Source organism: Crassostrea angulata, chromosome 5 (genome assembly GCF_025612915.1).
Source record: "Crassostrea angulata isolate pt1a10 chromosome 5, ASM2561291v2, whole genome shotgun sequence".
Taxonomy (NCBI): domain Eukaryota; kingdom Metazoa; phylum Mollusca; class Bivalvia; order Ostreida; family Ostreidae; genus Magallana; species Magallana angulata.
In genome coordinates this window covers 39,111,346-39,125,756 of record NC_069115.1, presented here as the reverse complement: position 1 = coordinate 39,125,756, position 14,411 = coordinate 39,111,346, and the positions used below count along the sequence as shown (strand labels likewise).

At 32.3% G+C, this 14,411-nt stretch overlaps 1 protein-coding gene across 1 annotated transcript; it reads left to right on the top strand.

The window, feature by feature from the left end:
- The first annotated feature begins 6,744 nt into the window (after nt 1–6,744).
- Nucleotides 6,745–12,304, top strand: LOC128185411 (uncharacterized). The gene is made up of 6 exons (XM_052855008.1): nt 6,745–7,041; nt 7,210–7,294; nt 8,230–8,403; nt 9,615–9,872; nt 10,939–11,121; nt 11,994–12,304. Exons 1-6 carry the CDS (start codon nt 6,745–6,747, stop codon nt 12,302–12,304), a joined length of 1,308 nt encoding a protein of 435 aa, XP_052710968.1.
- Nucleotides 12,305–14,411: the final 2,107 nt, after the last annotated feature.

The following is a 14,411-nucleotide window of genomic DNA, read 5'->3' as shown; positions in this document are numbered from 1 at the left end:
AAAAGACAGACAGACCAAGTCCCAGTAGGGATATCAATTTAATGCATCGAAAAATCACAGTGATTCTATTACTTATGAAATATGCATACCAGACAATAAAATTTGTTCTCAATATGCATCAAAACTATCGTTGAACTCAGTTTGGCAAATTGGCGAAGGTTCAGCTGTAACTTATGAATTTTTAAACAATCATTCCAATCTTGATAACAGTTTTCCAAGTTCACAGATATTAAGAAACTTTGTTAGGTCACCAAAGTCACTCCGATGACCTGTTGACATTGGTCCTCGTTCGTCGTCGTGTTCCGTCTTTCCTTTGTCGTCTGTTAACGATTTTTACATTTTTAACTTCTTCTTAAAAACCACAAGACTTGTACCATATTGGTTTGAAACATTTCCAGTATAAGAGAAATCTAAATTTTAAAATGTATGACCTACCACACCCAGTAAGGTCATACAGTTTTATGTTTAAGAAAGATTTGAGACTAGTTTAAAAACAATTAAACATAAAAATCTGCTACAAAGGAAAACTGAATGAAATATCGAATAAAACAGGAATACTAATAAAATTCAAGAGTTGGTTTTAGTTTGGCTTTTACCATAATTCTTAAAGTGACATGTACAGCATTTTCGTTAACGCACACAGTTTACTCTAGAGGCCAAGAGACTCGTTATAGATCGAGTAGTCACTAGTAAAGGTGACTGTGGTTAACTACCTCTCTGCTAGATTGATCTATAATTCATTTCATTCCAAGAAATATTGAAAGTTTTGATGTTGCATAAAAAAACACCCACATAGAATTTGGGTCCATTATTTCGTTATAAAATATCAGCAATATAAAAAGACAGACAGACCAAGACCCAGTAGTGATATCAATTTAATGCACTGAAAAATCACCGTGATTCGATTACTTATGAAATATGCATACCAGACAATAAAATTTGTTTTCAATATGCATTAACAACCATCGTTTAACTCAGTCTGGCAAATTGGCGAGGGGTCAGCTGTAACTTATGAATTTTTTAACAAACATTCCAATCTTGATAACAGTTTTTCAAGGTCACATATATTAAAAAACATTCTTAGGTCACCAAAGTCACTCCGATGACCTGTTGGTATTGGTCCTCGTTCGTCGTCGTGTTCCGTCATTCCTTTGTCGTCTGTTAACAATTTTTACATTTTTAACTTCTTCTTAAAAACCACAGGACTAATATCATATTGGTTTGAAACATTTCCAGAATAAGAGAACTCTAAACTTTAAAATTGTATGACCCACCACACCCAGTAATGTCATACATGTACTGTTCTTTGCTCAAGAAAGATTTGAGACTAGTTTTAAAAAAATAAACATAAAAATCTGCTACAAAGAAAAACTGAATGGAATATCGAATAAAACAGGAATACTGATATGAGGAGTTTGTTTTAGATTGGCTTTTACCATAGTTCTTAAAGTGTCATGTACAGCATTATCGTTAAGGCATACAGTCCAATCTAGAGGCTAAGAGACTCGTTATAGATCGCTTAGTCACTAGTAAAGGTGAATGTGGTTAACTACCTCTCTGCTTGATTGCTCTATAATTCCAAGAAATGTTAAAGGTTTTAAGGATGTATAAAAAAATCACCCACATAGTTGTTTTAGATTAACGATATCGTCATAAAACACCTAATGAATATAGACAGAACAAGTCCCGGTAGTGGTGTCAATTTGATGCACCAATAAGCTGAAATTACGTCCGACAAATTACAGTTATTCGATAACTTATGAAATATTACTTTTACAAATTGGCGAGGGTTAGCTATAACGAATAAATTTTTGAACAATAATTCCAATCTTGATAACAGTTTTCCAAGTTCACAGATATTAAGAAACTTTGTTAGGTCACCAAAGTCACTCCGATGACCTGTTGACATTGGTCATCGTTCGTCGTCGTTCTCCGCCTGTCGTTTGTCGTCTGTTAACAATTTTAATATTTTTAACATCTTCTTGAAAACTGCAAGACTAATAGCATATTGGTTTAAAACATTTCTAGAATAAGAGAAATCTAAATTTTAAAATATATGACCCACCACACCCGGTACGGTCATACAACTTTATGCTCAAGAAAGATTTGAGACTAGTTTAAAAAAAAATTAAACATAAAAAATCTGCTACAAAGGAAAACTGAATGAAATATCGAATAAAACAGGGAAACTGATATGATTCAGGAGTTTATTTTAGTTTGGCTTTTTCCATAGTTCTTACAGTGTCATGTAAAGCAAATTCGTTAACGCATACAGTTTAATCTAAAGGCTAAGAGACTCGTTATAGATCGCTTAGTCACTAGTAAAGGGGACTGTGGTTAACTACCTATCAACTAGATTGATCTATAATTCCAAGAAATTTTCAATGTTTAAGGTTGCAAAAAAAACACCCACATAGTTTTTTTTTATTAACGATATCGTCATAAAACGCCATATGAATATAAACAGAACAAGTCCCAGTAGTGGTGTCAATTTGATACACCAATTAGCTGAAACTACTTCCGAAAATTACAGTGATTCGATAACTTATGAAATATTAGTTTTGCAAATTGACGAGGGTTAGCTATTACGTATAAATTTTTGAACAATAATTCCGATCTTGATAACAGTTTTTCACGTTCACAGAAATTGAAAAAAACCACTGTTAGGTCACCAAAGTCACTCTGCTGACCTGTTGGAATTGGTCCTCGTTCGTCGTCGTGCTCCGTCTGTCATTAATTGTCCGTGAACAATTATACACTTCTTCTTGAAAACTGCAATACTAATAGCATATTGGTTTGAAACATTTCACCGATAAAAGAGTTCTAAATTTTGACCTTACCATCCTCGGGGCCTCATGGGCGGAGCAAAATATGCAAAAGGATCAAAAATTCAAAACTTTTCTATACACTCACACCTGTTTAAAAACAAAATGCATAATGATGATGTCCATGAATCCCCTCTACTAAAAACTGAGAAAATCATGACCCCTTGGTCAGGGATTCTGACTCTAAGGTGGAACCAATATTGCCATGTAATGAACAAGAAACTTCACGCATGGTTATAATGTTCAGATAAGCCTATACATAAATTGTAAAATTCATGGCCCCTAGGCCAGTGGTCCAGGCATAGGCGGGGACAAAAAAGCCGAAACAGTAAAACGTATTTAGTATTAGAAATTTTTCTAATCTACTCTTATATAAATTTGAGAAAAACCAAATGCATAAATTGATAATTTGAATACAAATGACGCAAAGGAAGCCCATTTCTAAAACTGTGAATTTCAAGACCCCTGGGTGAGTGGTTTCGGGCTCTTGGGCAGGGCCAGTATGGCCAAATAGTGAAAAAAAAAAGATTTCTTAGAATTTTAGAATATCTTCGTCTCTACTACCACAGCCGGTAAAGATAACCTGAATAAATGGTTATGATGTCCATGAAGCCCTTTAAAAGTAAATTTCATGATCCATCGGGTAGCGGTTTAGGCTTTTGAGTAAGGCCAATATAGCGACATATTGAATATATATAAAGTTTATAAATTTTTTTTGTACTTATACATTCGGGGGGAGATAAACAAAATGCACTGTTATGTTTAAATTTCCTTTTCCTTAAGGACAAGATCTAGTAAATGATTCCAGAGTGTCTCTTTGGTGCCAGGACTATTATGACGTCAGAATTATTTTTTTTATTAATTTGTTAAGTCTTTTCCCCGTATTTTACGGCTTTAGATATAACTTTTACTCTGAGTTTTAGATTTCAAAAATTATTTTTACAAAATTCATTACCTGAAGTCAAATATTGTTTTGAAAACAAAATAACAATGTTATTAACAAATATCGATATTGATATCCGTATTTGTTTACTTGAGGAAGATATGGTACAACAAAAGTAGATTATTATTAACACAGAGAAAAATTCGAATTATGTTCCTTTTTTATCCTAAAGATTTTCCGGTGCATTTTAATTGCTAAAGTTAAATTTCTACGTGTTTTTAGTATCATATTTTATGGTTGTATTATCTCATTTATATTTTTTTATCACTGGCTGGCACGCGATGGGAAAAATCTACAAAATACATAAAATTAGTTCCTAATAGAATATCTCGAAATTTTGATCATTGACCTCATATAATGTTAACGTAAACGGTATGCAGACAATAAGTTAGTTTATAATGGTTTGGAGCTCCTATTAGTCAATTTTTTTAAAAATACGATAAAAAAGGGTAGAATTTTGAAAATTGTCATATCATAAAGAAAATTCGGCCTAAATTTTATCAAACTATATGCTTAAATGGATTCATTGAAGTATGAAACTAGTAAAGCTATTCGTATTTTATCATTTTTCAACTAGAAAATTGTTTATTTGTTCTAATTTCTAATAATTTTCGAATAAAGAAAACCATGATATGGGTGGACAATTTTGACAAAATTTTCAATAAACATTCGGAGCACTGGCGTTAGAGTAGGTCATTGACCTAGTTATTTGAAAGTGAAGAAAGCACCACGATAGTAGGGCTACAATGTACAGAAAGAAGTTTTTCTTTCCTATTAGTGGAATTTTTTCGCCCCCTGAGTAAACGTATTCCTTAAAGAAAATACGTAGAGAATGAAACAGTTTCATGACATTCTATATTGAATCATGGAAAAGTAACCCCGATATCTATGTTTAATATGACATCATTGAAAAGGGATGTCAAGAGCTTTTTAATGCCGTTTTAGGATAGTTGTAGGCATTCGAGATGTATTTTATTAGTCAGAAATGGACAAAACTTTGATATTTGTTACTGATTCCTTCATAATTAATAGAAACTGACAGTTAAATACACAATTTTTTATTGTACTTACCAAAAAAATTAAGCCCCGATACATCCCTTTAAACAAAGCTTTTGTTATGAAGCATCATCAAAAGAATTTATATCCCGACTTTCATAAAACTTCAGACATCTTTTATTTACTCAATATTGACCTTAATTGTGAAATTCGCTGCCCATGTGACAAAGTGTTCAAGCTTTTAATTTTATTCAAGGTCTGTGTGATAAATAAGTTCATTTAGAAAATATATCTTTTTATGTCACTTGAGTCACTCTGGTATTCCTCTGACTTTTGCCAACCTTTTATGAATTGATATTTGCAAATATCAATTAATGAAAGCGGGGGGTAACAGTCACAGACGTCCCAGATTCGGGTTTAAACTTCATATTAAGCTTTAAATGCAAACATAAACATGAGACTTCCTGACAGGTCTATCTACTGGCTATGGTACTCATGTGACCGTCATAGTTGTGTGTTTCATGTTCTCAATACATACTAGTATATACGTATGTAATACAAGAGTGTCAAGAAAGAATTTCTTCTCTCTTTTTTCTCCGTGGTGATTATACATTCAGTTATCTTTCAATTATCCAACGTTGGAGTATGACACTTAAATGTCAATGAATTAAAATACACAATGCAAGTATTTGTTAAAAGAAAATCAGATAACATTACAGGTCTAGTACATTTTAAGAGAGGTGAATTTAGACTTTAAAAATTTCATTGAGAAGAAGATCAGCTCTATCTAAAATAAAGAAAACATTGTAGAGTTATCCTTAAATAAAAACTTTGAAGCATAACCACTCTAAGTCTAGAAGACCCACTCTGGTATTCAAATCCCTGTTTCCCGGTGCATCGCCGGCTAATGCAGACCTGTGTCCAAAATAGTTATGTTTTCATTCCGAAATTGATACTAGAGACGAAAAAATTCCCACGTTTACGCGTGTTACGTACTAACAATATTCACGATATTCTAGCATGCGCATGCCCCAAGTCCTCTCGAGGGACCCATTTCAGTTTAATAGGGCAAATTTATTAACTCGTAGCTTTATTTGCTATTTATAAGAAAGATTTTTTTACAGCTACTGGACCCAACCTTAACATCTGTAATTTTTCTTTTACCTATAGGTTTTAGGTAAAATTTATAAAACCACTGGACTTTATCTGTATACGTCTTTTAGCAAAAAATTCTTAACGAAGACAAAATCAATTAATTAAACTACTTGACTTTTTCTGTTGTGAACAATCAAATACTAGTAGTTTAAGACGGCCATTAGTCCAGTTATACCAATAAACAACTACTAAAAATAACTGGACAATTGCGATGATTTGTTTGCAAGCATTTACTTTTCTGGCCATGCTGGGCAATCAGTAGACTTGTTCAAGACTATTTGTTGTTTTAATGTCCTTATATCATGTGTTGCAAATTTTACTGAGCTTTAAATTTCTTAATTTTTCCCTTTCTAGTATACTTAAGTGCCACATATTTTGTTCCATTTAAAACTATTAAAGAAAGTAATACTTAATAAATACAGATACTTAAACAAGTCAAACATATCCCCCGATGATTTAACACAACACCACATTACAGTAGAAATAGTGGTTGACCACTTGTAAATGACCTTAACAACCCCATATATGAATAATCAGTTGTGACTTGCGAATTGCGCTTTAGAATGCAACTAAAATGCTTCTTTGTAAATACATGATTTTATTCTAAAATTTAAACGGCAATTTTTAGTTTTCAGATGCTTCCTATATATTTTTTGGCACATCAATCATGTTATAATGACTCTCCACAGATAACTAGAGCTAATCATTGATTGGTTGCTTGAACTTAACCAACGCCCTTTTGTCTTCCTATAACGATAAAATATCTGAGTTTTCCATAGTCTCTCATTAATTGTGAGATGGTTTTGTAGAATTCAATATACAAAAATGATTGCAACTTTCGCAGCCATTTCCGTTCTCTTGATAATAAACGGTTCTGAGGCAGGACTTTTCGACCTCTTTACGCCGGAGTCTCGATTATCTGGATTTGTCATAGAAAAAATTTCTCCGATTGGAATGGTCATGTGTGTAAGAGAATGCTCGAAAAGGGTTTCCTGTGCGTCGCTTAATTTCAGCCGAAAACGCTTAGAGTGTGAGTTGTCACATAGTGACGTCTCAACAAACCCGTCTAACATGGCGTCTGATCCTGACTTTATCTACATTGGAAGAAATCAAATACCAGATGTAAATATTTTTTTAAAAAACTGTTATAGTTTAAGTTTCGAAGAAAAAATTGAGTATTGTTTAATTCAGAGCTTTTCCACAATCACTTTTAAGATATATATATATTATTTTTCAAAGTTTAGATCAGTCATATATGGTTCAAATATGGTAGTTCTCTTTTTATTCCAGGAGTATTTTGATTCAAAAACTGCAGCTTGTCCAGCTAAAGGAAGCTCTGTCAACACAGCCACTGGACTAAAATGTGTCAAATCAGGTTAATATATCTAAAAAATTTAAATACAGTGATTAAAAATATAGAATATGTCAATTTGTCAAATGAAAAATTTCAACCGAAAACTTGATTACTGTAAATTATATTCTTGCTCCTCTACGCATATGCCGTCATTTTGTGTGTTTTTTAAATGCAAGTCCATCTCTCTCTCTCTCTCTCTCTCTCTCTCTCTCTCTCTCTGAAATACAATCAGAAACATAAAATTTTGTGTGTATTTTTATTTATCTTTAGATCATTAATAGTGGTTCAATTAAACTGCAGGGTATTTTGATTTCATTAACGTTAGGTAATTTGTAAAATGATATTCCATCGTTTGCTACACTTTTGAATAAAAGCAAACATTTCATTAGAATTTTATATTTAACAATACCAGTCTGAATAAAATCAAATCCTCCACTAACTCCTTATGTTGATGGTCGCGTAGTGGAAGATTTGATTTTAATCAGACTGACACAATACAAACGTTCCCTAATGTTTAGATCTTCTTACTAAACCATCCATTTTTATTTACAAAAATGTGCTCTTGTTTATAGTTTTAACAGCATTCATAAATAACTTTACAATGTGCATTCTGTATTTTTTGGTTGTTGATAAGTAATGTTAAAAGTTAGTGAATTTTATTAAAAAAAAAAACAAAACAAAGAATAACCACAGGAACTTTGTTTTCATTAAAAACTGGAAAGCACCATGCTTATAATAATCATAGTTATGATTTCGTAATTGAATTATCAAGAGGAAAATAAAACAAAAAATTGCGTTTTTGCGCAATGCGAGAAATTTTTTTGACCACTCATTATTTTGCTATATCAGTACTTCCATGCAATGATAAATTATTTAACTATTATTATCAAAACTTGTTATACAAATATAGAAAGGCGTTATAAACCTGAAAAAAAAAATAACGTTTATATATTCAGACTGTCCTGTTGATCACCCTGACATTAATTTAACTGAGGTCAAGGTCACATCTACCAAGATCGGGACAATCCTTACTTACACGTGCACATCGAATACCTCAATAACCTTGACCTCAACATGCAGAGGTGATGGGACCTGGACATCGGCTGCTTCTTTATGCCCAAACAACCATAGTAAGATCCACCTGATTTCCCTTTACAATTATGCTGTAGTTTAATTTGACGAGTTTTAATCTGGTTAACCGTTTTTAAAATACTTATTTTAAATAAAATAATTTAAATGTCAATTTTATGATGTTAAGGCCATTCTTTGTAATCACTTACTATTAACTTTTTCAGCATCCATAGAAACTACTTTTGCTTAAATTTTCAATGTGTAGACATTATTAAACTATTCAAATATTGCATGTCAAATTATCTGTCTACTGACCAGTTTTCATGGAAACTCGACCCAATCTTCAATTTTATTAAAATGAATCATTTTGCTGCGGTGTTGAAAAAATATGCCGCAAAATCAAATATTCACAAGCAAAGAATTAAAATCATTGAACTTTTAGCTATCTAAAAATGTAAAAAAACGTATAGGGAAGCTTCCTTTATTATTGTTAAATAATTTGTTTAAATATTGTCATATTTTTTGAAAATGAAATATCTCCCTTTGGGTTTTAGAATCCTTTTGTTTTGAAAGTTCAAAAATAGAAGTGTTGAAAAAACATGTCGAAAAAGTGTTTTTTTCCCCCCAAAATCTTGAAGATTTTAGCCCTATTAAAGATATTGTCACTAAATCCCAATGAATCACTATAAGTGTTTCTGAAATTTCATCGGATGACTTAACTATGTTTATATAGTGCAGTTATAGTTTATCATGTTTAAATAGTGCAGTTGGACTTCAAGAATCTTTGTTCCTTCAGGGTTTGTAGTTTATTATCAGCTGTGCTTATAAATTACACAGCAAATAATAAACTCCAATTTATTACTTGTCCTACATTCACCAAAGTTGCATGGATAGTTGAAATGGTTATATATGCTCGGCAAGCCTCGCGAATATATACACCTTTTCAACTCGTTCGATAAAGCAAATATAAAAGCACACATATAGAATAATACCCTCTATTTATTGTATTTGTCCCATTTAACAATCCGGCTTTGAAATATAGATGCGTTTCTTTTGATAAAAATAATCCATTACCTACTATTTGCGTTTTCAAGAAGATGTGGTGCCCTCCAAATTTACAATTTTCAAGAGTAAAACTAGGTCATGGGGAAAAGCTATAAACAAGGGGTGGAAAAATATCATATATTAATATATTAGCAAAGACTTTTATAATTTTATTCTTGCTATGATGAATATCAATTCTTAAAATCGGATCTGGATATATTTTCAGGCACTGGCATCACAAATAAAACAACTGTGCACTTTAAGATAAATCTAGATTACAAAGACGTTTTACCAATCTCTGGAACAGTTTTACAAGAGGGGACATTCAATCTCAGTGCCTGTGGAAACGCTTGTGTTTCTGATGAATCTTGTCAAACTTTTTTCTACAAATCACTGACAGAACAATGTTTCCTGTATAATCTTTCCATTTGGAGGTACACCAAAATGAAAACAGAGAATGGCACAGGAATATACAACATGCATTGTATGTTTTTCGTTTTTGGTTTGTTTTTTATTTTTTCAAACAATTTTCACATTTTAGATATTGATTCTGTGTTCAATTCATTACCGAGGTTTGTAGCTATAGATTCCGTATTAAACTCGAAAAACAATTCTCGCGGACTTTTAAATTTTTCTTTTATTTTTGAGACAGTTTTTAACTATATGAATATATAAAAAAAAAATGGTGCTTGCGATTTTATAATTGTACCCCTTCCGTATTTTGGGTCCACTTGAGGGTCATCTCAAACTTATTAATCACCAAGTCAAGTACTTCTTTCACCAAGCAGTTTTATTAAAGCGTGATCGTATAGTCAAAATTCCATCTATTAAAAGCAGCATAACTCAAAGATCTCTATAAGCGGAATCAATAAAGATATAAATAAAATTTCTGTCTAACATCATTTTACTAATGATTGACAGTTCTGATCAGTTCGGCCCATCTACAATGATCATGAGTAAACATTTTGTGTTCAAATTCCAGAATTATATTTTACTTCTAAATAAAGTAACAAAACTGTCAAAACTGCCTATCAAAGAGTATGGATGCAGGATTTAAGTATCAGAGTCCTGAGTCTCGGAGTCCCCCACCTAGGTATGAGGCATCACTTACTCATTCATACATGGCTAAAAGGTTACAAAGGATGTATAGAATATGCAATACATGACTCAATATAGAGTACCAGAGCTATCGTTGCAAATACTGAATCGCCAAATATGACACTTATTTATAAACTCTCAATTAGGATATCATTATGCCTGCATTTTGCACCTGGTTTCATAGCATCATTTATAAATACTACGCAGTGCTAAAAGAGTTCATTCTGTTAGTTATCATTACCACAATTCATTGCGCAGTACCTATGTATACATAAGTATTATAGTGACCAATATGTAATACTAGCAATTCAAGGTCATATCATGGCTATCTGTTTACATAATGTCGAGATTTGATACAAAACAGCGGACCAAATCACTTGTGTAAAATATGTAATTTACAGCATACATGTATCATTTAAAAATATGTTAATGGAATTTGTTTCTTATTGTAGCTTCATGCGAAGAGATGCAATTTGTATATAATAGAGCAGGAAGTCACTGTTTCAATGTCTTCGGGACAGGAAACACCACTTCTGTGTACGCTATGGAGTCATGTGGACAGACAGATGGAGTGTTGATTGCTTTAGATACTAACCAAAAAATAGACTTTGTGACCGAGTACATTCGTAATAACTGTAAGTATACTGAACTCTCTGTCAGGTATTTAAAGAGTTTTCCAACTTGGTATTTTTGCCCGTCTGACAAACACTTTTGAACACATCAAATACCGGTATGCCATATAATAGATCACTGCCTGAAAACTTAAATTTTTCTTTTCAATGCGTGTAAGGTGACATGCATGTGGAGCGTTTCGAAAATATTCGAAGACCTGTGAAATAAATACAAAAGCAATAGTTATTTTGCATAAGCATGGGAAAAAATTATACAATGATTATGTTTTCGAGATACCTGTACTGGCAATTGATTTTAAAATCAAGTTTGTCATTGTATTCATAACAAGTAGAGAGATGTACCAATGTTTAACACTGTAGGATATTAATATTACCCAACAAAAAAATTACAAAAATTACATAAACGAAAAAATATGAATATATGATTGAAGATTCTCCATAAAATTTGAAATTAGAAAATATTTGAATGAGATAGTTCTTTTTACTAATAAATAGTTCAAACCATTGTTAAAAATCTAAAGCAAAACGATACATTTATACATTAACACTCCAAAGATCATTGATCAGAAATGTGATATTATTTCATAATAGCATGTATTAACAGCATTACCTTGAAGTAAAAAAATTGAATCATATGTTACATCATTTCAAAACCTTATTTTTTCAGAAAAAATAACTGTTGAATATATTCATTTTTGCAATTACATATTGGGTCCCAAAATAGCATAATTTTATGAAAATATACTTTACAGAATACCGGTATGTTTGTTGCAAGTTTTTTCGTTTTGAACAAATTAAAATTTCTGAAGAAACCTAGATTATTCAGCGTAAAAGACATATAGAAAGTATATTTTTTTAATTCTTTTCATTGATAGTTGATTTTACCACAACAGCAGCAATGTCTTTCCAAATAGGACTAAATAATACTCAACTACAGAATTACACAATCTGGAAATGGTCGAGCGGTGCCAATTTGACGAATGATCTCAGCATACCATTTGGTCTGAACAATTTCGATGGAAATATGAGAAATTGTCCTGTTGGACATTGTGGGGTATTTAAAGTAAAAAATGACACTGCTTTTGTGTTCGATAACTGCTGCTCACAGGTTTCTTCACGGTATATTTGCTCAAGGTACGTCGATACGCAAGAAAAAACTAATGATGTACATATAATAATTGATTGAAATGGAATAAATAAATTCTAAAAGAGTGTTTTGTATTTATTTGATATTCATATTGAATTGTCTACGTGTAAGTACTTTTTTGATATGAAATACTAATGAAATTTTATTTTTGTAGAGAAAAATATCATCGGCTTCATGCCATGCGATGACCAATGAAAAATGGGAAAAAATAAGTCATAAATACCCATCGATTTATTAAAATTCATGAATATAAAATCGGGTTAAATTCAATAATATTCACACAGGTTAGGAATACATACAACTTCTGCAACCAAATACCATTTTCTTCATTAGTTTTTAATTTGCTAGGGGGTTACTTGGATATTTTAACACCTATTGAGACGATGCTTTTACACTTGTTGAGACTCATAGAATACTTTGTTTTTAGTTTGAGTTCAGGTACATTTTTTTTTATCAAAATATGCGCTATTTCTTGAATGATTAGCCTTATTTGTACACTAATTCCGTGGCAAAATGGGTACCATTGAATTTTTCAGGTAATTTATTACTGATACGTCACTTTACTTGCGTCAGACTTTCTCTTAAACAAGCTAACCGACCCCGTAAAGTGAAGTATGTTTAATTCACGTGCAGATCAGGAGTCGCTAATTTTTTCTTCATGTAATCAAACTGCACCACTTCATTTACGGGGCTGGTGATTGTGTTTAAAGGTATGTCAAGTAAATTGGAGATACCTCTCGTGAAATGTCCGAGGATAAATCAGTCCAAAACTAGCAAAATGTTTTGTGAGTCGTAAATTGCAACTTCTAAAAAACGTACGAAACCATAGCTCCCAGGTCGTCCATCCGAAGTTTTTTATGACTGGGAGCTGCAGACTTGCACCTTGTACAACATCTGTTTGAAAGACAAATTTTACATAACAGGGTGACGCCTGATTTTACCTGTTTTAAAAATCTTGATGTCGAGGCGGTAACTGTACATGTATAATATGCGGGCTGAATACATCCAAGCAACCGGAGGGCGAAACAAACTCGATCTCTCTTGTTATCATGTTCAAGGCCGAGGTTTGTTTTATGTGGTATTTCACAGATATATTTTTAAATGTCTTATATTTCAGATCTATCTTTAAAAAACACCGATTCTGCTGGTGTACATAGGTAAAAGTCAATAATTCTTTAGGCAATTGATTTGTATAGAATAATAGTAACTCTGATATTGACATCTGCCGTTTACATTGCCTCCTCTACCTTAAGAGAAGCCTTGAATATGGAAGTGGAAATGAGGCAAAAAAGACATCTTCTAGCTGACATTAATTAAAAATTATAACATTTACATGTATTATGAATATTCACTACTATCAAAATTGACGTCTTAATTTTCTATCAGAAAAAAATCTAACAATAAAAGCTCAACCCCTTGAATATATCCTTATTTACATGGAGGATATCGATATTGTGTGATTTTATACTTGCTTTATCCAACAAGTTGAAATGGTGAAGGACTATATACTCGCGAGGCTTGCCGAGCGAATATAACCATTAACGAGTTGGATAAAGCAACTAGAGCAGAGCTCGTGGCAAAGCCACGAGTAGGTCTTCCGTTGTTGCTGCGAGTTGAAAATGTATGTGATATGGTGTCAATAATTTATAATGACTAAACTTTCAGTTCTGCTTTTGTTATAAACATGTGTTGTGATTGAAAGCCTGTATATAAAACGTGTTTTTAAAAAGAAAGAAAGAAAATGTTTTAGGAAAACTATCTGTCGAACACAGTTTATGTAATCGTTTCAAACATTTTTTTAAAAAATGAGATGTTTAATGGCGAGTTAAATTTTCAGAGGGTAGCAAGCATTGTTACATGTACTCATGATTCATGTGAGGAATTGTGTTTTTTGGGAGTTGATTTTAATCAACTCTCCTATGCAGTTACATCTTCGCTAGCCAAGGGTTTTCGGTCCACTTTGCTCCCCAAAAACCCTTGGCGGATTTCATTACGAAAACTCGGTGATGTGGTGGCGCTATCTAGCGAGCAACTTGAGTTGCGCCCCTTGCATATTTATATTTTAATCGAATTAAACAACAGGTTATATACACACTACGGCATTAATACAACTTGAAAACATGTTGACTACCGAATATCGGAACAT

Excerpts from the sequence above, each read along its gene's own strand:
- LOC128185411 (XM_052855008.1), top strand. The coding sequence starts at position 6,745 with ATGATTGCAACTTTCGCAGCCATTTCCGTTCTCTTGATAATAAACGGT. Across the intron at positions 7,042-7,209 it reads GAAGAAATCAAATACCAGAT|GAGTATTTTGATTCAAAAAC; the intron begins GTAAATATTTTT and ends TTTTTATTCCAG. Across the intron at positions 9,873-10,938 it reads AGGAATATACAACATGCATT|CTTCATGCGAAGAGATGCAA; the intron begins GTATGTTTTTCG and ends TTCTTATTGTAG.